The following is a 25467-nucleotide window of genomic DNA, read 5'->3' on the forward strand; positions in this document are numbered from 1 at the left end:
AGTTACTTATTTGGACTCCAGCTGGTAAGGAGTCTGTTGCCTAGTTAGCCTACCATTCAGGGTGCGGTTAATACTGACTAAAAGAATACTGCTGCACAGTTAGACTCCCAAGAGGTAAGAGAAATTTTTTTATTTTTTTATTTTTTAAATTCCGATATTAACACAAGTAAATATTTAAAATTATAATTAATAAGGAATTAATTTACACCACCAACATCTAATTTCTTGTCAAGGTGTCATCATTCTGCACTGACAGCTCTGTATAACAAATACGAGAAAATGTTTTTGTACTTTTGCGTGTGTTTAATCCTTGTTTAAACAAAAACATATTTAACAAACACACATTTATATTTATTAAAGACTTAAATGATCATAATATGATCAAACCAATAATATACAAAACATTTAGACATTGCATGATATTATTATTAATAAATCAGATTAAGTCATTTTTTATGTTCTAGAGTAGCAGACAGCGTCTTAATAATAAAGTACGTGGTCAAAGGAGCTTGCAAAGAAAAGCGTCTGGACTTCTTTAAGTTGCTTGAAGACGTTTCACCTCTCATCCGAGAAGCTTCTTCAGTTCTAAGGTCAAATGGTGGAGAGTCCCAGAAGGATGCCAATGTTCACATTTTGGACAGAGAGGACAGATGGTTTGAAAGAGGAGTGAAAGAAGCCATCTATGTCCACTGTGAGCGACCATCTTTGAACAGAGGCGGGGGTTTACGACACCAACTCTCTGCCATCTATAATCCAGTTTTGAGATTCCTTCCCAGACGCCTTAATGCCCACTCACATCCTGGGCCATCTGACCTCAGGAATTCGCATGATAAGGTGGGGCCAGGTTTCACAATGAGCTCACCCAAAACTCTGGCTGATTGGGACCCACACCCAGCTTCACACCTTGGCTCAGGCGATTAGAGGATCATCAGGGGGTCCTTTTGTCCCTCTGTGGGGGGATACTCCCACTAGGTTTATATCTGGGACTCTCCACCATTTGACCTTAGAACTGAAGAAGCTTCTCGGATGAGAGGTGAAACGTCTTCAAGCAACTTAAAGAAGTCCAGACGCTTTTCTTTGCAAGCTCCTTTGACTACGATGACCTGGATGACTGAGAACCTTCACAGACAATAAAGTACGTGAGAGAAGGCTTTTATTATATATGTATGTTTATTATTCATGATGTCACTAACACTGTGTTGAGTGTAAAAGCTGTAACATAGGGCTGAGACCAGACTTCTTACTGGTTATAAATATATTTTTCATATGACAGTCATTTGAATTAGATTCAGAAAGAATAAATTTTTTTTATCACTAACTAAAATGCTGCTGCACAGTCAATTCTGATACACAAATACATGTTAAAAATACAATGAATGCATAATTAGTTTACACCAAAAAGGTCAAAGTTTTGTATGTTCTAATTGATTTTATAAGCTTTGAGAAGTCTATTAATAAGCTGTAGATTCATACATTCTTAATTAAATTGGGAGTTTTCATCATCACATTTCTAAATTTGGATTACTGTTTTCTGAAAGTTTCTCACAATGTTAGTTTTTCCTGTTCACATTCAGGTATTTTTCTCAAATTAATCAAATGCATTTTTGAATGCCATTGTTCATTTCACATTAGACTGTTAAATAACAAGAAAATGCCGGCCAACAATGAATTGGTTCACTTTTAAAGCCAAAAAAGTTGTATGCTGAATGTGTAATTGAGTGGTTCTTTGTATTTTGAATAATAGATTGCCCTGCTTAGCTTGTCAAGGTGTGGCCACTCTGCACTGACAGCTGAATGTACAGTGAATATGAAAAAAAAGTTCTTGTACCTTTGCTCTTTGGAATTTCAAAGAATTCCAAGTAAAGAAAAAAGCTCAACTTAACAAATACATACTGATATTTATTAAATACTTAAATGGCTTCTAATTGCAAACAGTCTGATAGACTAGAAAGATGGAATTATATGATTATAAATTCATGATATATATAGTTTTAATGTCAGAAAATGACAAATAGTAAGAATTTTGATCACAGAACACACGAGAGAAGATTCATATTTTGTTATTATTTATTCAATTTCATTATACATGCTGTCACACCATATGCCTGAGACCACAGTTCTTAATTTGATTATTTCTTAGTAATATATAAGTATAAATATTTCAGATGAAAAGAAAAAGTATTTCTCAAACATGTCCTCTGTAATTTTAGTTTATTCATATTGTAGCAGTTTTGTAACTCTTTTCCACACCTGTTATGAGTGAATGAAAACTACTGCCAAACGGAGACATAGAATAGAAAACTGAACCAGAGTCAACAAGTAAAAAGTCATTTTGTTTTGTTCATACATTTTTGTAAGTGCAAATTTTACTTCTTTGGGAAAATTTAAACAACACAAAACAAACAAACAAACAAACAAAAAACTACAAATATATTTATGGAGGGTTGTGTTTTACAGGAACCAGGCAGAGGGAGGATGGAACCTCTTACATTCCTCCTCCTATTAGCAGGTATTTCTTGGGTTGTATCTTTCTGTCATTTCACTCTCTTGATATTTGTGGTTTCATGTGTTTGCACGTATGTGTGTGTGTGAGAGATTTTGAGACAGTGCAAATAGAGCGATGATGCTAATAGCAATTTATATTTAAAATATATGAAAGTATAGACTGAATTTGTATAATTTTGCTTTTTGCCTAAATTCAGATAAGAATAATAATCCAATTAATATTCTACAGGACTAGTGGGAGCAGCATCTACTGACAATTCAACAACAGGTAACAAAAACAGAAGCTGAAGGAGCCTAGAGCTGAATGGGCTAAAAGATTTCCCCACCCCTCACTCCCATTCCTCTGTTCGACATCCCTCCACCCCCCACCACAATTTGACGTAACTAAAGAAACTTTAGTGTAATGAAACTAATGTCCATGCTTTTAAGACAGTGTTCTTTTTAATGCACAACTATGTCAGCATTTTACTGTATTCAATGAGTAAAATACTGAACAGCTGAGGTGGAGGAACATGTGGGCATGGGGGACTCCCATTCTATTAACCCAAACCCACTAACACTTCTATTTTCAGTTAGCACAAGCCCATCAGACATCAACATAACATCAGTACCAAGCAATGCAACCTCAAACGAAATCCTACCACCACTAAACTCATCTTTACAATCATCAAACACCACAAGCTCATCTAGAGTTAATCATGCTTTTACTGCCTTATAACTTCTTTTTCATTTAACCTCACCACCAATCAACCCAGTCTCAATGGGAAATGCAACCTCACCAATGCCTTTTCTTTTTACAATAATTACCTTTTATTTAACACAGTCGCATCTCTGGTAAACATTACATCAGTACCAAGCAGTGCAACCTCACCACCAGAAGGTACAACTCCACCAACAGTTTTTGGAACCTCAGCACCAATAAACTCAAACATAACCTCATTACAACCCACCACAACATCATCTTCAGGTAATCTAATACAAATCGTGCGCATTCAATATATGAATGACAGTTAATTTATTATGTTCCATAATCCACTAAAAAGATTTTAAGTAGTGGACTTTAGAACAAAATCAAAATGAAAATGAACTGCAGTATATATTCCTTTGTCTAAAATGCTTTTATTCGTGTCTAAATTATGCCTCTGTATTCAGTGTCATTATTTTATTTTAAGCAAAGATCATGATGAGCAGATATTGTAAACACCGGAGTAATAAAAGTTGCTGTCCCTCAACAGAAAACATCACATCAGCACCACCCTCACCAACAGCAACAGTCAACACGAACATGGCCTCATTACCAGTTAACCCAACTTCATCGGGTAACGTGACGTCAGCAACACCCTCACAGACAACACCAGGCATCATGACCTCTCCGCCACTCAATGCAACTTCACCAAAAAACGTGACATCAGCACCACCCTTACCACCGTCTCTCAATGCAACCTCACCTCAAGTCAACATGACCACAATTCCACATACTTCACCGGGTATAGTGACATCAGCACCACCCACAAAACTAGTCAGCATGACCTCAGTGCATCTAAATGCAACCCTACCAGGTAACATCACCTCAGCACCACTCTCACCAACAACACCAGTCAGCATTACTTTATCACCACTCAACACAATTTAACAACAGATCAACTGTCCTCAATACCACTTAACCCAGTCTCGTCAAGATGACCTCTATGCGACTTAGCACTACCTCAATAACAATAAACACAACCTTGCCTGTGAACATGTTGTCAACAACATTAAACCATAGAACAAGTTGATATGACCTTAACATTACTTTACCCATCCACAGAACCAGTCAACATGACCGCAGCGTCACTCAGTACACCCAGCATGACCTCACCAACAGTCAAGCCATTATCTCCAGACCTAACTTCGCAAGGAACATCCATACTTTCAAATGTCACCTTTTTTAGCACTACAACTAAAGCTGCAGCTCCAACCACAACTACAACTGCCGCGCCAGCACAAGCACCTAAAATCAATTTAGGATTTAAGCTGCAGCAAAACTTTTCACCAGAACTTGCAAACAAAAGCTCACCAGCCTTTAAACAGTTAGAATCAAAAGTGACTGAACAGGTGAGTTCTTGGAATTTTTTTTAACCTTCCCAAAAAGTCTACTTATCTAAACGTCTTTGTTCTTTTGATCTGAATGTACTTAAACAATAGATATATAAAAATATGAATAAATACAATTCTAGCTGGTTACTCCAAATAACTAAGAATTTTATGATGAGCAAGGGAACGTATACATGAAACATAAAATGTATGAAATCTTTGTGATATGACTTATATGAACTTGATTTTAAAATATTTGAAATTTCATTTTTTATGATATGTATTTATATATCTTTCAAAACAATTTATTCCTAGCTCAACAACGTCTATAGTATAAAATTTGGATCTAGCTTTAATCGAACTGTCATCAATAGTTTCAGGTAAGAAACACAGCTTAAGATTACTTTCTAAAACTAAACATTTATTAGCTACTAACCATTTAATGATCAAGGAACTGACCTCACAGACCATTGTGAGGTAAGTTGACTAGTTTCAGTTGTTGTGCAAAGGTACTGTTTATATGGCTGCAGAAACCTGCAATCAACTGAGACTGAAGAATTCACTTGGAACAGTGACAAAACATTTCTCCCAATGAAAACTTATGTCCAGATGAAAAGATTCAACTTTTTTACTATACTGGATGATTGAGCATGCATCCAGACAACTAACCATTTACTTTTTATTTTTAACAATAGATTTAATAAGTTCATTATTGCCTTCTTGATGTAAGGCTAATCAGTGATAAAGAATTGACAAATAAAATGAAAGCATAGAAAATCACTACATTTTTCCTTTACAGTCAAGGATCCATTGTGGTTGATGCTGAGCTGATATTCAATAATGTCAGCACATTACCAAATATCAGCTCTGCAGTTGCAACTTTGACAGAAGCTGTTGCAAGCCCAACTTTTAACCTCTCAGTTAACACGTCATCTATTTCAGCAAAAGGTCGGTCCTCATGTAATTTGTTGTTTCATCCTTCCTGATCATTTATTGTCATAAATTGTGATTTTGGATGTCGATATCAAATATATGATAACTAGGAAATAGTCACAAGACTGTGCAATAACTTATTTAATATTGTGATTTCCAGCTGTGACAATAGCACCAACAGAACAAATCACAACATCATCTTCAACAATGAATCCAAGTACCACACCAGGTATTACCATGAAATAACTACGAATTTTTACATGTGATTATCACAAGCATGTAACACCATCATACAGCCTCACTCTTATAACCATTTTATCCAGCCTCACCACCACTCAACATCACCTCTGTGCTAACAACATTTAATGTGATATTGATTCCACTGAACTCAACTAGAGATGGCACGATACCACTTTTTTATGTCCAATACCGATACCGATATCATAAATTTGGATACCTGCTGATACCGATAGGAATCCAATATAGTTTATTTTTTAATCAATAAAACAGTTTTTTTAATATCTTGCTGCATTTTGTATAGGTTCATACTCATGTTTTAAAAACAAAACACTAAAGCTATTCTGTTATACCTGTATGTAAAAAACACACTGCACACAAAATATTTCATGGTTCAGCAATACTGAGCTAATAAACTTAAACCTACACCATCCTCCCTATTCTGGTATTTTAAAGAGTACTTAGCAGAAATATTAAACAACCTAACTGATAGGGTTGCAAACTCCCAGTAAAAAAAAAATAAAAATAGGGAACTACCCCCCATCCTCTGGCTCGTGATGCATAATCGACGTAATCAACCTTAATTTAATGCACATGTAAAAAAAAAATGCACAGAAATCAATTATTTTTCTACAATAATTAAATAGATTCAGCATCTTTTTTCAACAGAATTGCAGACTGCACAGATGGAAAAGGTACTATAGCTTACTAGGGTATGTATTAGACTTAATAGTTACTATATACAGTAATGGACTTCTATACATTTTACCTCTGATTAAAACTTTGGTTGTAAGATTCAGATAATTGTTTATTAAAAGCTAGACATTTTAAATGAGAATAAAAAAGAAACATATTCTTTGGGCCCCCCTTTTCCCTGTTAATGCCCTATCGGCCCCCTTGGCTAAACTTTGCTAGATCCGCCCCTGCACAGTTACCAGCCGTCAACTACGTAGAAAAGGATCCTGGTGTAGAAAGTAATCTTAAATAAATTCTAAGAACAGCTTATCAAGCTTAAATGTGCTGCTGTTGTTCAGCCGCTGGTTTCCTCTTTCTGGTGCAAAGTTGGCGATAAATAAACAAGAGAAACGGGACTCGCAACAGAAAAGCCGATCAGCTGATCATTGATCAGTTTCATGATTGAAGTAGTAACAGGAGAGGGAGGGAGAGAGAAGAGGCAGTCGCTCCATATATCGGTTGTTAAGCTTAACGTGGGAATGCTTTACAAACATCCAGAGATGAACTTACACACTTGCTTTACTTCTCTCTGGGATCACTTTCTCGGAGATGAAATGCCGGTTTGGTAGCGAGGATCCAAATGCTGACCGCCAGCAAGTCTTGCACGCCACAGCCGCTCTATCACGTGACGCATACTGCTCCGACACGCTAAGGTTATGAGCTGAGTTACGCCATGTTGCAAGTTTTGTGAAGTGCTTTTGTGATATTTAATGGATCGGATTACATTTTTTATTTCTCTCCGATATCCGATCCAGTAATTTAGGTCAGTATCGGACCGATACCGTAATATCGGATCGGTCCATCTCTAAACTCAACCTCAGCCACACCAGATAACATGCCCTCAGCACCATCCAAATCAATAGCACCAGTCAGCACAAGCCCATTGGCACTCAGTACAACCTCACTACAAGTCAACATGACTTGAACAGCAGTTAACCCAGTTACACCAATTAAGGTGACCATAGTACCATTAGCACCAATGGCACCATTCAGCATGACCTTACCAGTAGCCTCTACAACCTCACCACAAGTCAACACACCTTTAACACCACTTAACCTGACCACACCAAATCACCTCACTATAATGCTCACCAACAGCACCAGTCAGCATGCTCTCACCCCACTCAGCACAACTTCACTACAGGTAAACATGACTTCAACACCACTTATCCCAAACTCATTTGCAGTCAGCATAAACTCATCAACACTCAGTCTAACCACACAAGTGAAGAGGAGCCTCACCTTTAACCTCTATCACCAGGAAAATCAGTGTCTGTTAAATCAATCCATGACTATGAGGAAACGTGTTTTCTTTAATAAAATACAGTATGTACCAGTTTATACTAAAAGTGAATGTCCTATCTGTGGCATGTTCATGAAATTCTTTAATTCTCCATTTGTAAAAATAATATATTGTAACTGACATTTGTTCCAACTATATCTATTGCCTCAGCTACTGCCAATGGCACAAATGCTTCCTCAAATGCAGCGACAACTTTGGGCTCTAATACAACTGCAGCCACAACAGTGGGTTCCAATACAACTGCAGCTACAACTGTGTCTCCAAATACAACAACCACTTCCACTACAGTGACAACATTACCCACAACAACTACCAGCACTGCATCAACAGATCCTCCTACTGCAAGTCAAGGAGCCCTTGGTCTGATATTCAGTCTCAGCCAAACTTTTACAGCAGACCTCGCAAACCCAAGTTCATCAGCTTTTCAGGCTTTAGCTCAAAAAGTGACCAATGAGGTAAGACGGCAACAGTGCTGATATTCTGTTGGCCTACATAAAACTCACTGTAAATTGGCAATGGTTAAAATACTGAAATGCCTCTTTCCCTGGTCTTCTTCTTCTTCTTCTTTACATTCATTTATTCATATTTAGTTTGGTTATTAAATCTTCTAAGTCCTGTTTAGTTTTGTAAATCCATTTGATTTGCAAGATGATATTTATGAAAGCCTCAGATTCATACAGGCAATGGCATGTGCATCTGCTGTAAAAGTATAAAACTACATTTTATCTTTCAGGTAAATGCTGCATGTAAACGTGTCTATGGATCATCCTTCCTTCGTTCCTTTGTTAAATCATTCCGGTAAGGCCAAAATTTGATAATGTAGTTTTTCCAGATATTTACTAGTCACTTCCTGCCATAAAAGTATTTCTTTCTCTCTTTACCAATAAAGGTCAGGATCAGTGGTTACCGATATGACTCTTGTATTCCAAGACAAAGCCTCAGTTCCTACAGTAAACAATTTAACCTCAGAACTCGCTGCAAATATTAACTCTTCTTCCCTGAACATTATACCAGGCAGTCTTAATGCAAGTAAGTATTTAACCAAACGTATTTAATTCTTTATCTAAAATAAATTAGTAATTCTTTATTGATAAATCACTGGTACAGTTACAGTTTCCACTTTCTTTGCTTCCGCAGCTGTGCTCAATATTACAACAACTCCAACCACTGCTTCTAACATTACTACAGCTGCAACAACTGCAGCTACAGCAGTGGTTTCCAATACAACTGCAGCTACAACTGTGTCTCCAAATACAACAACCACTTCCACTACAGTGACAACATTACCCACAACAACTACCAGCACTGCATCAACAGATCCTCCTACTGCAAGTCAAGGAGCCCTTGGTCTGATATTCAGTCTCAGCCAAACTTTTACAGCAGACCTCGCAAACCCAAGTTCATCAGCTTTTCAGGCTTTAGCTCAAAAAGTGACCAATGAGGTAAGACACCAATACTATGTGCTAACAAACAAACCTAAATGTCGGCTAGCATAATAATGTAAAATGTATATATTCTTGGAACTATATATGATTTAAGAGACTTTCATTTCTTCCTTTAACCTTCATTAAACACTTGTAAACACTTCACAATAATGTTCTCTTTCAGATAAACAGACTGGTTAAAAATGTCTTTGGATCATTCCTACGCTCCAGGGTTAACAGCTTTAAGTAAGGCTAAATTTCTGTCCATGACTTATGTTTTTCTTAGATATCTGTCCTTCAACTGCTTTTAAGAAGTATTGCTTCTGTCTTTGTCATTCTAGGAATGGATCAGTAGTTGTCAACATGACTCTTGTGTTCCAAAATCAAAGCTTGGTTCCATCACTAACTAATGCAACTACAGCGCTGACACAAGCACTCCAAAATACCACACTGGGCATCATAGAAGGCAGTATAAGTAAGTTTCTGGCCACATATTCTGCAGTTTGAATTTATTAATGTAAACTACCCTATATAATGTTGTATAATTGTGCTGTCAGTGTTACACATAAAAGCAAGATGAGAACTCAAGTTTATAAGTCCAGAGAATTTTATGGAGGTACCTTTTTTTTTTTTTCAATATTCCAGGAGTGTCATCATCAACCAGTCTTCAGTCTACAATTGGCATATGGGCGCTAACACTGTTGACTGTGGCACAAATCATGATCAACATGTAGGCACCACTCAAGTTCACTCCAGTGACTTCACCAAAAGTTTTTACTGTGCTATAAAACCGGGTGTGCCGACCAAAGGAAAAACAAAAGATATAAGAAGCTAGCATTATGAAATTTACCAAGATGAAGTAATTTGGTGCTCAGATGTGTGCTGAGTGTAAAAGATTAATATATATATCTTATAGTATTTTCCAGACACAAATTTATGGTGCAAAATATCTAATACTTTTTGGCAACGTATTGGCAGTTACTTGTGAGTAACACATTAGCTTGTTAGTGCACTTGTTTTCGTTGCTATTGTGGCATTAAAAAAAACTATAAAAAACATACATATTAATTTACAATATGCATTGCAAGATGCGAATTAATATCCAAACATATTATTGAGTTAAATGGTGAAAGAGAAGATGTGCATATTTAATGATGTGAGTTGAACTGAAATGATCTTGATGCAGCAGACAAGTGATTGATTCTGTCATAATCATACAGTATCAGGTGAATAGTTTGGAAGGTGGACTTTAAATGAGAAACAGCATACTAGTCTAGCAAAATATTTACATACTACTGTCTTAATAAAAATAAGTTGTTTTTCTTCTTTTCATTGATTAATTAGTGCATTGATTAAAAGATCTGTATGCCTCTATAATGAAATTAATAAAACCATTATTTATTCAACCAAGTACTAGAATCTTAGGCTTAATATGCTTCTTGTGATTTGTAAATGCCATCTCTTTTACTCTGCATTTTTTCCTTTTAATATCAGAAGAAGGAAAAACTACTGCAAATAATAATTATTAGTGGTGTGGTGAATGTGATTTGTAGATTTGTGAACTTTATATTTATCAAAATAAAGATTATGACAATTACCAGGTTTGTGTACTACAAAACAATTAATGCGTTAAGGAGCTATTTTGAGATTAAAGTCAGAGTGTTCTGTGTCAAGCAAGAGCCTAAATCACCATGTGAACTTTAAACACGTGAACATTGATATAGCACAAGGTTCAGTTGGCTCTGCATAAAAATAGGTGGTCGAAATTGTCTTCAAGAAGCTACTTTTATGTAGTAATGTTGTCACTGTAGTGGAAGTAGTGTGAAGTATATTTCACAACCTGTACTTTTTTACTTTTACTTGAGTAAAGGAGTTGAATCAGTACTTCAACTTTTATTGCAGCATTCTTTAACACTGGTATCTGTACTTCTACTAAAGTACAAACTGTCTCTACTTTTGACACCTCAATGAACAGGTATGAAATCTTTAACTGGGGCTTAGGTTTTGTCAAGCCAACTAACACAAACAAAGGGTTGCTGTATTGAACTTCTTTATCAAAGATGTGTCATCTTATTACTAGACCTATTATTTTCAGAGCCGATATCCAAGGATAGTAGATTATAGATCAAACTGGGATTGTTAAGACTGGCTGTTAGCCATAGTCATGAATGTATCCCTAGCTACTACCAGAATCCAGGAAAAAACAACAGGAGCTACCAAGAAACAAGTACAAATGTGTTTCCCTTGCAAACTACTGTTTACAAACTACTCTACTACAGGTAGAGGACCACAGGCTTTGATGTACTTTCAAATGAAGGAGCAAAGTAGCAGACAACAATCCATTTACACAATATTGTTTTTTAATTCTCTGTGTATCACACCTGCAGCTCAACCTCAATGGATATACCTGCTCTCACTCTACTGTAATGTAGCATTTATTTTATTGTTCTAAATGTCCAAATAAATTCAATAGTTGTAAATGGGCTCTTCTTGTGGAAGTGTAACTCTCAGACTCTGCTTGTGTTTAGGATGGAGACTTCATGTTGATCACACTAATGGTCACTCATTAGCTGTATCCATGATTTCCAAAGCAAACTTGAACTCTTATAGGTCTGATGGTGAGAGAGGTAGAAGTACATGAAAAGCTGTGAAATCTCTGGTTTATTGGGGAATATATCTCTTTTCTAGTGCTTATTTTCTGTGTATTTTGTTTTATGTATTTTATAATAAAGGCCTGTATAAAGGAAGGCCAGCTTTGACTCACAAACCAATTGCTCAGCCAGACTGGAACTGTGCAGAACAGGAAGTCTTGTGCAGAGCTGCAGAGGCAGTATATTAAGAACAGAAAACACATGTACAGACAGAAAAGCGGAACTAAGCAACACACACACACACACACACACACACACACACACACACACACACACACACACACACACACACACACACACACACACACACACACACACACACACATCAAGTAAGGGCAGAGGTAAAGAAGAAGTAAAGAATCATAAAATGATTATAAATACTTTGAGTCTGCGTCTTCTCTGTCCAGTAGAAGAATAAAAAGAACTGGGTTCAATAGGTTGTGTACAAAATTGTTTTTATTTACAAGTCACACTACACACCAAGCTCCACAACTTACAGTCTTATCTGTTCTGGAAAATGGGTCATATCCATACACTCCTTTTCTTAAACTCCAACAGTCAACACAAAACTAAAAAGATGTTGTAAAAAAGTATTTTTACAGGACATTATCCTGAGCTTTTACTTTATGTATGTCATATAAAATACTGGTGACTGCAAGTGCTTCCCCTTAGCCTTCTAGTAGATGCACTTGGTTAGAGATGGAGAATTGATAGGATTTTAGCAATTCTGACATTACAAAAGTCAAAAGACATTAAATTTGTGCAAATTAATTGCATGTTGTTTTGTGAAATGTTTGTGCATGTTGGAGATCGGTGTTCCTCAAAGAACAAAAGAAAATATTATTATTATTTTTGTACAAAACACTTCTCATAAAAGTAATGCAATACGTTACTTTTTAACTACTTCAAAGAGAAAGTTATTTATTATAGTACTTGTTACATTACTTTCGTATTGCTCTGTAAAACAGCTGAAACACACACACACACACACACACACACACACACACACACAAAACATATTAAGGATTGTACATTAACATGAAACTGTTGTACACACACACACGTGAAGAGAGAGAGAGTATGCATAGTATGCAAACGGCTACCAAACAGCCATCATAATTCGTCATACAATGAGAACAGGACAAATCAACAGTCTGTTACTGTTGCTATTTTTACCATGTCTTCTTGGAGCAACTGTAATGCACATAATTTCCTTAGGGATTAATAAAGTATTCTGATTCTGATTGTTTCAGGATGACCTGCCATTATCCAATGACACATCTGCTTACCTGTATCTGTTGCTCGTTTCTCCTCCTCTTCTTTTTTCTTTTTTCTAAACTGAGCACCTGATGGCTTTGAACTTTTCTTGTCCATCTTCCATTGGTTTTAATTTTGCACTCCAGTATGACCACCCATCCATCAACTCAAGGATCACCACAACATGACCTAATAGACCTACACCTTAGTTCACAGATTCACTTTGTCTAGGGTTTATTTCTGGGATTTCACACAACCCAGGATTCAAATCATGAATACATAATGGGCTTGGATTTACAACATTATAAATGAAATGTGCTCTATTTGGAAGCAGCGGGTCTCCCTCCCCTTTCGACGGGTTGTGTGTGAGACTTTAAATCATCAAACTGAAAATTATAAATTTTAAATTGTTATTGATCCCTTTACCCCCAGTCCTAAAGTGTATATTTATTTTCTTACTCTTCATATATATATTGTTTGTTTACTTGCACTGCTGTAACTGGAGCCTCGTTGTCTCGTCTCTCTATATGCTGGACTGTATGTAGTGGAGATGACAATAAAGTTTACTTTGACTTCAGCAGCAAGCAGGCGCACCGAAGGCTCTCGCGCTCATTTTTCGTGTACAGAATTACGAAAAAACATCGGTGCAAATTATAAGTCTGTATCATAATGTCTGGTGTTTTCGTGTTTGTTGGTTTGTTTTTATTTTGTTTTATTTTGCGAGTTGATTATTATTAGATGCTGCTCCAGCCAGCCAGAGAATTATTATTTTTTTTGCCGATGCCCGTGATGCTGCCCCCCACCACGATGCCGCCCCGGGCAACCGCCTGTGTATCTAAAACCGCTACTGCTAACGAGCAAAAATGCATTTTGAATGCTGAAAATTTGAAGATTTTGCCAAAAATGCTTAAAAATATTTCAAATGTCAAAAGCTTATTATCTTTCTTTTAGTATTTAGGTATGACCACAAAGCTGACAGCACCAAGCAAAGATGAAGACCAGCAGAAAGAGACTTCAAAGCAATCATCACATTGATCCTACTGTAGAAACATAAACAGAAATAGAAATGGTTGCTGATCATTAGCTTGTTACTTGTTGAAATTCAGGGTCTGGCTGCTGGGCAGGGGCTTAGCTTAGTGTTAGCATGCTGTCTGTGCCAAACTTGTGTTGGTAGCATAATGTAACTGTTTCTCTCCTGCATGCAGTTTGCCTTTCATCATTGTGCTCTCCTCCTTTTTTGCCAAAAAATAAAAGTAATATTCATATTCACGCTCTACACCACTACTTTCCTCCTCTGCCACAGCAACTGAAATCAGCAGATCAAAGCTCAAGTGCAAATGGAAAGCATAAGCAGTGATCAGACTAAATATTCCAAAGGATTGGTTCTCTATAAAAATCAGTTCTCGATTCCCATCCCTACCCATGGTGTAAATCTGAAAACCATAGGTGATTTTCAGAAAAGTACATTTCTGATCTTGAGTTTGGGATTTTTAGTAGATACACCTTTGGAATCAGTTTCAAAATCCTATATCATTTACTTCGTGAGATGTTGCATTCAAAAGATTATCAGAAAACTTGACCTTTGACCTTGTTGTTAAGGTCAACAAAATTCTTACTTATCCAAGATTTTTAGTAGATGCACCTATGGTATGAATTTAACAAATGAAATTGACAAGCTTGGCTGTCCATGTCACTGCCCACCCTTTTCAATAATAAGTTCAGTAAAGAACATCTGTATTCACTGATCAGCCCATTTTCCCAGGTTTTTGGCTGCTAGTCTTTTCTTTCACATCACTTTCCCCCACTGTAAAACAAATGCCAACATCATCACTGTAGTCCAATCATCTTGCTGCCTGCTTTCTTCAATTCAGTCAGCCTCCACTCTGCGTACTTTAATCGCCCTGCTCATCTTTCATTCGCTCTTGCAGTCTCCTTCATGCAAACCACTTCCTTCCCATCACTGTCTCACACAAGACACTCCACCCAAGCCTCCATCTTGTCTTTACCACCACCACCACCATCTAAACTCTGGGGGGTCACCCCTGGGATTTCATTCTTCTGTGATGGGCCATCAGAGTCTAATTGCCAAATAGCATAATTGAATTTTGTATATTTATAAATCATGTTCAGTTCCTTCTAATGAACTCTCTCCTTATTGAACGCTCACTTTTTAGTCATTGAGTATCAATATGAAAAAATGTTATAAAGCATCAAAACAAGCAGGCTTCTAACACTAGCAGTCTTTTCTTAGATTTAACAGGTAAGCTTCTGGGATACACATGTTTTTAGTAGTGCAATTAGCAAATTGTTACATGTGAATTTGTCTTGCCTTACCATTTGTGCAATATAAGAAATTAGGCTATTTCTCCACAGAAAATGGCCTTAATCTTAGAGGAGATTTGAGAGAACAGTTGATGAAAACATTAAACTGTTTCTAAGGACATTTTAAAACAAGAAACTTTTATAATGTTGCCATTTAAAGTTTGATTAGGATTGAGAGAAACTAGTAATACTACTACTACTAATAATAATAACGATTAATAATTTAGGATTGTAAATCCTTTTATCACTAATGAAAATAAATATGCTTACATTTATCTGAAGGAACTGCTTTAAAAAAACCAGACAAATAAGCTACATGCATAAATGTGTTGTATGTTCCTCAGCAACTGTTGATTGCAGACCGTGGGAGGAATCCACTCACCAATTTACTGTTTGGGAAAAATATATAGTTTATTTAAACAGTAATGACTTTGTTGTTTGTGCATACATAATGCGTATAACAATAATAATGTATAATTTAATGATTGTTGCATTTGATTTATGTTCTCATTGTCTATATGTAATGAGAATGGCATGCCAGAAGAGGGCTGCATTAACCCAAGAATTAGTCCCTGAAATTCAAGAGTTTTGGGGCTCTGTAAGACAAGGTTAAACTGCCCTTATATCAACAGGCAGTGACCACAAGTTGAAAAGATTTTATAGAAAACAAAAATCAAATTATGTATACAGAGGAGTGCAGCATTTCTCACAATTCTGAAATGTAATTTAATTACTTAAGAGTACCACTTTTTCAAAACCAGCAGTGGTCTGTGTGACCCATAACTATTTGGTAAATAACTTTTCATTTGGGGAAGATGGTGGAGCATGTCATCTACCAATCTAATCGTTGGCTCTTCCTGCCCATGAGTCAAAGTATTTGTGAGCAAAATACTGACCCTCCAGTTGTCCCCAAACCATCCATCGTGTGTGTATGAATGTTACTCAAAGTTCCAAGGTATAGATAAAAGCACTGTATGAATGTGTGTGTGAATGCCTTAAGTTGAAAGCACCTTGGGAAGGTGCTATGTAAGTGCAAGTCCATTCCACATCCACATTTAAACGATATCAACCAACTCAAGTCAAATTCTGGCCAGTATTTCACCCACACTCTTCCGCTGTCATGTTTCTCACGATAAGAACACACAAAAGGACTAACAGTGATGCTGGAACCCATTGTCGGATGAGAACGTGTTGCATTGTCAGCTGTGGAGCACTGAGGCTGGTGAAATACAGGATGACAACAGGGGGTTTAAGGAAATGTTAACTTGACTTTCCCTGCCAAATGTAAATATGCTGACATCTTTTCTCTTCGCATTCAAAAATACATTTTGAGATTGTTTTAGTTTTGAACCCAGCCACTGATGAAGAAGTTCTTGCCTCTGTGCAGTTCTCTTCATGGCATAGCCTGGGACGGTGAAATATGGTAAGGGTGAAGAAAAGCAAACATTTCTGTTAATCCTCCTCCACATTCTTTAGATGAAATGGAAGGATGGATTAGGACAATATGCAAGGTGAGCATATTCACCTTAAATGTACCAAGCAGTGGGGCGAAAACAGTGGATTCTCTCATAACACTTTGCCAACAGGAAAAAAGGAGAGGGAGAGACAGTCACACCAAGACACTCTCAAGAACTATTCCCTTAATAGACACACTACCTCGACCACCAATACCGCCGCACACATGGATGCAGCTGCAGCAAAACTTAGTCAGCTATTCTTTTAGATTTTAAAAGTTTTCCATTTACCACAAAATTGCTCAGAAAGAAAAATACCAAAACTATGAACACCAAACCTGCTTACTAATCTCCGTCATCTTTTGGGCAGTCCACTAGCAATAATCCTACAATGTATGCTCTTAAATCACCAGCTGTCATCATTGTCAGCATTGTCATGCTGAAAAGCAGATGAAAATGAAAATCAGAAAATTGCCAATCAGATGCTTTTCTGAAGGTTTTGCATGGTGAATCTTAATTCTAACAAGAACATCTCCAATGTAATGTAACCCTAATGCATGACAGAACCTCCACTATGTTTTACAGATGGCTATAGACACTGAGTGTCCCGCTTTCCTGATCCCCTGTGTTTCATACTGATGATGATTTGAATGAGAAATTTCAGATTTGACTTCATGTCTCCCTAGGATCTGTTGCATCTGATTATCAGTCCAGTTGTTGCATAATTTGGCATAGTTCGACCCCTTCTCCCTGTTTTCCTTCCTTAACAATGTTTCCTTGACAACCAATCTGATGAAGACCATTTGTGATAAAGGTTTCTGATAAAGTAGCTGTATCATTCACAAAAAAGAAAAGAGAGCTGACTCAAGAAAAAAAATCTCTTTAAATATATTCACTATGGAAGAAGATAAACACACTTTTCAATTACTTGAAGACATTTCACCTCTCATCCGAGAAGCTTCTTCAGTTCTAAGGTCAAATGGTGGAGAGTCCCAGATATAAACCTAGTGGGAGTATCCCCCCACAGAGGGACAAAAGGACCCCCTGATGATCCTCTAATCGCCTGGGCCAAGGTGTGAAACTGGGTGTGGGTCCCAATCAGCCAGAGTTTCGGGTGAGCTCATTGTGAAACCTGGCCCCACCTCATCATGCGAATTCCTGAGATCAGATGGCCCAGGATGTGAGTGGGCATTAAGGCGTCTGGGAAGGGATCTCAAAACTGGATTATAGATGGCAGAGAGTTGGTGTCATAAACCCCCGCCTCTGTTCAAAGATGGTCGCTCACAGTGGACATAGATGGCTTCTTTCACTCTTCTCTGTCCTCTCTGTCCAAAATGTGAACATTGGCATCCTTGAAGGAGTGTCCTTTATCCTTAAGATGCAGATGGACTGCTGAGTCTTGTCCTGTGGAGGTTGCTCTTCTATGTTGTGCCATGCGCTTGTGAAGTGGCTGTTTGGTCTCTCCAATGTAGAGATCTATGCATTCCTCGCTGCACTGTACAGCATACACCACATTGTTAAGTCTGTGTTTTGGAGTTTTGTCTTTCGGGTGAACCAGTTTTTGTCTGAGCGTGTTGCTGGGTCTGAAATGCACCGGGATGTCATGCTTGGAGAAAACCCTCCTGAGTTTTTCTGATACACCGGCTACATAGGGGATGACAATGTTGTTGCGTCTGTCCTTCTTATCCTCCCTCGCTGGTGTCTGGTCTTCTTTTCTGTGCCTCTTTGCTGACTTTAAGAACGCCCATTTAGGATAGCCGCACGTTTTGAGTGCTTCCTTTACATGTGTGTGTTCCTTCTTTTTTCCTTCAGGCTTAGAGGGAACATGTTCTGCCCGGTGCTCTAGGGTCCTAATTACTCCAAGTTTGTGTTCCAGAGGGTGATGGGAGTCAAAGCGGAGGTACTGGTCCGTGTGTGTGGGCTTCCGGTAAACCTCGATGTTGAGGTTGCCGTTCTCCTCAATGTGCACAGCGCAGTCCAGGAAAGGCAAACAGTTGTCCTTTGTGTCTTCCCTGGTGAACTTGATGTTTTTATCCACAGCGTTAATGTGCGCAGTGAAGGATTCCACTTCTTGTGTCTTGATTTTGACCCAGGTGTCGTCCACATATCTGTACCAGTGGCTGGGTACTCTTCCTTTGAAAGAGCCAAGAGCCTTCCTTTCCACTCCCTCCATGTAAAGGTTGGCTACAATAGGTGACACGGGGGAGCCCATGGCACAGCCATGTTTTTGTCTGTAAAAGCCTTCGTTGTATTTGAAATATGTAGTGGTGAGGCAGAGGTCTAACAGTGTGCAAATCTGATCGGGTGTGAAGTTGGTCCTGTCCTCCAAGGAGCTGTCTTCTTGTAGTCGTTTTCTGACAGTCACCACGGCCTCCGTGGTGGGTATGCAAGTGAAGAGAGAGACTACATCAAAGGACACCATGGTTTCATCTGGATCCACGGTAAGTTTCTGGACCTTGTCGGTGAAGTCGGTGGAGTTCTTGATGTGGTGTGGGGTGTTCCCCACGTGAGGAGCAAGGATGGTAGCAAGGTGTTTAGCAATGTTATAAGTGGCTGAGTTTATGCTACTGACTATGGGTCTGAGTGGGACAGCTTCCTTGTGGATTTTAGGAAGTCCGTAAATGCAGGGTATGGCATCCCCTGGGTAAAGGCGGTGATATGTAAGGCGGTCAATAATTTTGTCCTTTTCAAAGTCTTGAAGGCAAGCTATAACTTTCTTTTTGTAGCTGCTTGTGGGGTCTTGCTTTAAGGCTTCGTAGGTATTGTTGTCACTGAGGAGAGTAGTGATCTTTGTATGGTAATCTGTAGTGTTTAGGACCACGGTGCATCTTCCCTTATCAGCTGGTAAAACAGTGATGTTGTGGTCTTTGCTCAGGGAAGCGACGGCCTTCTTTTCCTGTATTGTGAAGTTGGATGGAGGGACTTTGGCACTGGAGAGCGTGGCTGAGACTTTCATCCTGATTTGCTCTGCTTCTGTCTGTGATAATTTATTAATCCGTATGGCAGATTCTGTGGCTGTGATGAGGTCCACTATGGGCAACTGTTGTGGAGAAATGGCAAATCTGAGTCCTTTGGCTAATACTCTCTTTTCAGGTTCAGTGAGAATTCTGTCTGAAAAGTTCTTAACCCATTTCTCCTGACTGTCTTCAGGTGTGTTTTCTTCTCTGGGTTGTGTAGGTTCAGGATGAGGAGTGTGTGTTTTTGAAAGCAATGTGTGAAATTTCCTGCATTGTCTTTCTTTTCCTTTATAGTGTTGGGCCCGCTGAGCCTTGTCCACAAACTTGTAAACCTCTTCTAAGATTGGAGAGGGTAGAAGGATTTCCAGTTCCTGCAGGGTCTGGCTGATCTTGATCTGGAGGGCATCTATGGTGAAATGGACCTGTCTTATCCTTTCACTTAAAAGGTGATTTTGTGCTCTCTGCAGAATCAAGAAGACCAGACACCAGCGAGGGAGGATAAGAAGGACAGACGCAACAACATTGTCATCCCCTATGTAGCCGGTGTATCAGAAAAACTCAGGAGGGTTTTCTCCAAGCATGACATCCCGGTGCATTTCAGACCCAGCAACACGCTCAGACAAAAACTGGTTCACCCGAAAGACAAAACACCAAAACACAGACTTAACAATGTGGTGTATGCTGTACAGTGCAGCGAGGAATGCTCAGACCTCTACATTGGAGAGATCAAACAGCCACTTCACAAGCGCATGGCACAACACAGAAGAGCAACCTCCACAGGACAAGACTCAGCAATCCATCTGCATCTTAAGGATAAAGGACACTCCTTCGAGGATGCCAATGTTCACATTTTGGACAGAGAGGACAGATGGTTTGAAAGAGGAGTGGAAGAAGCCATCTATGTCCACTGTGAGCGACCATCTTTGAACAGAGGCGGGGGTTTACGACACCAACTCTCTGCCATCTATAATCCAGTTTTGAGATCCCTTCCCAGACGCCTTAACGCCCACTCACATCCTGGGCCATCTGACCTCAGGAAATCGCATGATAAGGTGGGGCCAGGTTTCACAATGAGCTCACCCGAATCTCTGGCTGATTGGGACCCACACCCAGTTTCACACCTTGGCTCAGGCGATTAGAGGATCATCAGGGGGTCCTTTTGTCCCTCTGTGGGGGGATACTCCCACTAGGTTTATATCTGGGACTCTCCACCATTTGACCTTAGAACTGAAGAAGCTTCTCGGATGAGACGTGAAACGTCTTCAAGTAACTTAAAGAAGTCCAGACGCTTTTCTTTGCAAGCTCCTTTGACTACGATGACCTGGATGACTGAGAACCTTCACAGACACACTTTTCAATTCTTCGAATTTAAATTTGTACAATTTGAAATGGTGATTATATAAATTAGGACAAATTTAAATGATCAAATAATAAAAATATTGTCTCATTATTAAATATTACAGTATTGATAATGAAATGCGTAACCAAATAAGAAGGGTCATTTTATTTGCAGTCGAGTACAAGAAACAAAGCACTGGAATCACTGTCTCCTCACTTTACTCTCACAAACAAAAGAACAGATGTGTGGTAGTCTACCCCGCCTACAAAGAACACTTGCATTACACATATGAATGACTGGTAAAAAAAACCAAAACACTAATTATTGAGGCAATCTGCCTTTTATTGCACCCTTCATTAAAAATTCCCCCATGTTTAATTAGAACACGTCCGCCACACATGAAATACGCCTGTCACTGGCTGAGGCCCAAGGTATTCAAGCTCGGCAGGATTGGCTGTGGTCGACTGCGCGCTTAAACGCATGAAAGGGATGATGAGAGATGTTTGAAGGGTTTGTAGCAAATGGAGTTTCACAAATATGAAACTGATTTAAAGTATGAAATCAGATAATTGAATAAATCATTTGCTAATTATTTCATCAAATTGAATTTGTTTTGTTTTTTAATTATTATTTCACTGTTTCTAATAGCAAATTTGATTCTTAAAATTACTTTTATATTGTTTTGAATGATCCTAACTTGCTTTGAAAACTTGCTGACCTCGGTTTTTTCAGTTGCAGACTAGTCACCCCTGATAAAGTTACAGCAGTCTTTCCTGAAGCGAAAATAAATAAGTCCATTTAATAGTTTGGGTATTTTACAAAAATATCATTCACATATTTACCTCCTGTACTAGGAGCCAATGACTTCTAGATCTTTAAAATATGCTTTGACCTATCCATATGGAATTGCTTACTTTAAAAAAAGAGGTTTTTTTATGTTTTACTGTATTACTTGGGTGTCAGATATGTTCTATTTTTTTTTTTTTATTGTTCTAAACCACATAATGTCTTTTGTGCCGCTGTGCACACATCAGAAAATCTTTAAAAAAAAATCTAAAACAAAAAAAATGGTTTCCTTTTTTACATTCATTTGAATTGTGTTAGCAGGGGAGTTGGCAAGGCAAGGCATTTAATTAGTGTGGTTATTGTTGCATGTATTCATTACAGCCCGCTTCCTCTACTATCTCTCTCGTCGGTGTAAATCTAAGGCTGACAGAGCTGCAGTATGACACACACAAGAGCAGACGATCATTTTTCTTCATCACAGGTGAGTGTCATTTTTTTAACCTGTTTTTCTATGAGCGCCAGTGAAGGGAAATTGTTATAATAAACAAAACGGTTTATTTAGTGAGCGCTAACCCTGACTGAAATGTTTACAGCTTTAAATAAGCTTAGTTAAACTGTAACCAAGTTGTTCTTTGTTCTGATAGAATCCCTGTGATGTTGTGAGTTGAAGCATTTATATTCGAGATGAAAAATGGGGCTTCACCCCTATATAATTTGTAATTAAGATTGTGCAAAATAATGCAAGTGTTTTGTTTGATCATTATGACAGAAAGATGTGAAGATAAAAAATAAAAATACATAATCCTTCACCAGGAATAATATAAATCAACTGACAGATCATTTTTTGCTAGATAGGACTATTATCAGACCCAGATGCAAATATATAGCTGTTGCACAAATGATTATAGGCTGGAAGTACAATAAATAGAAAAATGAGAGAATGAAAAGATCAAATGATGCGTGCAGGGCCGTGAACATGACTCTTCCTACACATTTTAGCTGAATGCTGAACTGCCTTCTATTTCTTTGATGAGGTAGGTGCTACAGTAAAACTGCTTTTCCAGAATAAATGGTCAACAGTGCAAATAAACAGACTTTCTGATACAGCAAAAACCAGTATGGACATAAAGGTATATAAAATTGTACTATAAAAAGTTGAGAAGTGTTTTTTTTAACCCACTAATTGCAGCAAGCAAAAGAAGACTTTAAAAAAAATCATTATCAAAATGGTCTAAGTAGTAGTAACTTACTACTGAAAGTTAAAGCAGCTGAGTTATGTGTGGTATCACTTGTTGTGTTAATCTGTACAGTAATGTGCATAAAGACCAGGAACTCCTCATTAAGATAAGCTCTGTGACCTCAGCACTTATTCAAGAACTGCGTCCCAACTGTCTGAAGAACAGCGCTTTCTAATTTTGTTTTGCACCTCTTAACTTTTTTGGTTCTGTCATAATTTAATAATAATTTAAATAATATATTTTCTAGTTGTGATTATATTCTTTTTTTAGTTATCATATTCTTTATCACAAATGCTAAAATACACAGTAAGTAACTTTTTCAGCAACTCAGGTTCAGATTTTCTCAATTTGTGACTAATTAGAGACTAATGTTCAAAGTTATCATCATTTCAACTGAAACGGGACACTAACTTTTTTTTTTCCTTAAGTGCTGATGATTTGTAATTTTATAATGCACAGTGGCCTTGTTCTATATAACAAGTAATTCAAGTTGCAGTATTTACAGTGTTGATGGGTGTAAAATGGTTTCAAAAAAGGTGTTTTGTTTAATTTTTAAAATGGGTTGGTCAAGAACCAGATAGAGGGGAGCATTGGAAATAAATATCAGTCCAAACAATGTCTTAATACCTCCTACCTCGACATGGATTACAAGACATGGTTGCACTGTAATACTGTAATTTTGCTTTTTTGTTTTCATAAAAGTGACTCTAAATCCACCTACTTTTGGAGAATTTGGAGAATTCACTTCCCTCTGAAGGTATTCAAACTATTGTCTGATGCATTAAGCCTTTTTTTTTAATGTCCAGTCGTGATTTTGTAAATAAAATGTAATATAACCTTTCAATCATTATAACAACATCTGTGTTGATTAGAAGACCACCCGGTATTGTTAGCCACAGCAAGCAAAGAGATTGTGTGTTAGATACGCCCCCTGCTCTGAGAACAAGCTTTTCAGGCCCATGGTCTCTTGTGATTTATATGGCAAACCAAAGTTCACTGTTCAAAGATTTACTGATAAAAAGTAGCCCCGGAGCTGCATTTCAGCCTGAAACAAACAGGATTCTGGGTGGTTTGTCCACTTTTTCATTGTTAATGTGCCATAGAGTGGTGCTATGAAATGCCTCGAAGTAATTATTTCCAATTCTCTCTGTATGTTTTGACAGGTTTGATTAGGCCATGGATAACAGCACCTTGGGATGGCTCAGAGATGATAACACATCTCTTCAACTTGAACTTCAATCGTGTACTTTATTGAGGCATCGGGTCTCTCGCATTTTCCTGTATGCTTTCCTGTCGGTTGGCATCATCTGCACAGTTGTGGGCAACTTCCTGGTGGTCTTGTCCATTGCTTACTTCAAGCAGCTGCAGTCCCCCACAAACTGCTTCGTCATGTCCCTGGCAGTGGCTGACTGCCTAGTTGGCCTTGTAGTGATGCCTTATAGTATGATTCGAACTGTGGAGGGGTGCTGGTACTTTGGTTCTCTTTTTTGTCGGATACACTCTAGCCTAGATGTTATGCTCTGCACTGCCTCCATATTTCATCTCAGCTGCATCGCCTTCGACCGTTACTATGCTGTCTGTAACCCTCTAGTTTACTCGTTAAAGATGAGCCACAGGCGGGTAGCTCTCCTCATTGCTGTATGTTGGCTTGTCCCCATACTCATTTCCTTTGGCCCCATTATGCTAGACCTTCATGTTGCTGGTGTAGACATGGTGATTCCTAAAGATTTATGTGTGTTCTTGGTCAGTCGCATTTATGCTGTCATGGCTTCTTTAGTAGCCTTTTACCTGCCCATGGCAATCATGCTAGTAGCCTACTGGAAGATCTTCAAAGCTGCCAAGCGGCAGGCCAGGCAGATCAGTGCCATGGAAAGCCAGATGGCTGCTGGAGTGGGTAAAGACTCAAGCAAGAAAAAAAGACACAGGAATGCCATGAAGAGGGAGAGAAAGGCAGCAAAAACTTTAGGTATCATCATGGGAGTTTTTCTCATCTTCTGGATGCCCTTCTTTACTGTCAACATCGTGGACCCGTTCATTGAATACAGCACAGAGGTGGTCCTCTGGGATCTCTTTCTGTGGTTAGGGTATATCAACTCATCCCTAAACCCTTTCCTGTATGGTTTGTTCAATCGCTCCTTTCGGAGGGCGTTCCTCATGTTTATGGGCTGCAGGGTATGCCTGCCCGGATCATCCCCAGGGATGGAATTATCACATACTCGAAAAGAGGCAAATGAATGTGCAGAGCAATCCTAA

At 38.2% G+C, this 25467-nt stretch overlaps 2 protein-coding genes across 2 annotated transcripts; both read left to right on the top strand.

Annotated features, from left to right (window-relative positions):
- On the top strand, nucleotides 1–11690 carry LOC308394732 (uncharacterized protein). The gene is made up of 16 exons (XM_080879196.1): nucleotides 1–114; nucleotides 2458–2509; nucleotides 2735–2773; nucleotides 3329–3472; nucleotides 3741–4064; nucleotides 4313–4599; nucleotides 4894–4958; nucleotides 5378–5526; nucleotides 5672–5740; nucleotides 7937–8241; nucleotides 8520–8584; nucleotides 8676–8815; nucleotides 8924–9228; nucleotides 9395–9456; nucleotides 9552–9685; nucleotides 9856–11690. The coding sequence occupies exons 2-16, from the start codon at nucleotides 2476–2478 to the stop codon at nucleotides 9942–9944; spliced, it is 2211 nt and encodes a 736-aa protein (XP_080735322.1). The 5' UTR covers nucleotides 1–114; nucleotides 2458–2475; the 3' UTR covers nucleotides 9945–11690.
- A 12540-nt stretch (nucleotides 11691–24230) lies between these two features.
- On the top strand, nucleotides 24231–25467 carry LOC308394736 (5-hydroxytryptamine receptor 4; the record flags this gene model as incomplete). The annotated part of the gene is made up of 2 exons (XM_080879200.1): nucleotides 24231–24283; nucleotides 24378–25467. Exon 2 carries the CDS (start codon nucleotides 24391–24393, stop codon nucleotides 25465–25467), a length of 1077 nt encoding a protein of 358 aa, XP_080735326.1. The 5' UTR covers nucleotides 24231–24283; nucleotides 24378–24390.

This window comes from Rhamphochromis sp. 'chilingali', assembly GCF_963969265.1.
Source record: "Rhamphochromis sp. 'chilingali' genome assembly, chromosome: 4".
Taxonomy (NCBI): Eukaryota; Metazoa; Chordata; class Actinopteri; order Cichliformes; family Cichlidae; genus Rhamphochromis; species Rhamphochromis sp. 'chilingali'.

Excerpts from the sequence above, each read along its gene's own strand:
- LOC308394732 (XM_080879196.1), top strand. The coding sequence starts at position 2,476 with ATGGAACCTCTTACATTCCTCCTCCTATTAGCAG. Across the intron at positions 8,585-8,675 it reads TCCTTTGTTAAATCATTCCG|GTCAGGATCAGTGGTTACCG; the intron begins GTAAGGCCAAAA and ends TTACCAATAAAG. Across the intron at positions 8,816-8,923 it reads ACCAGGCAGTCTTAATGCAA|CTGTGCTCAATATTACAACA; the intron begins GTAAGTATTTAA and ends TTGCTTCCGCAG.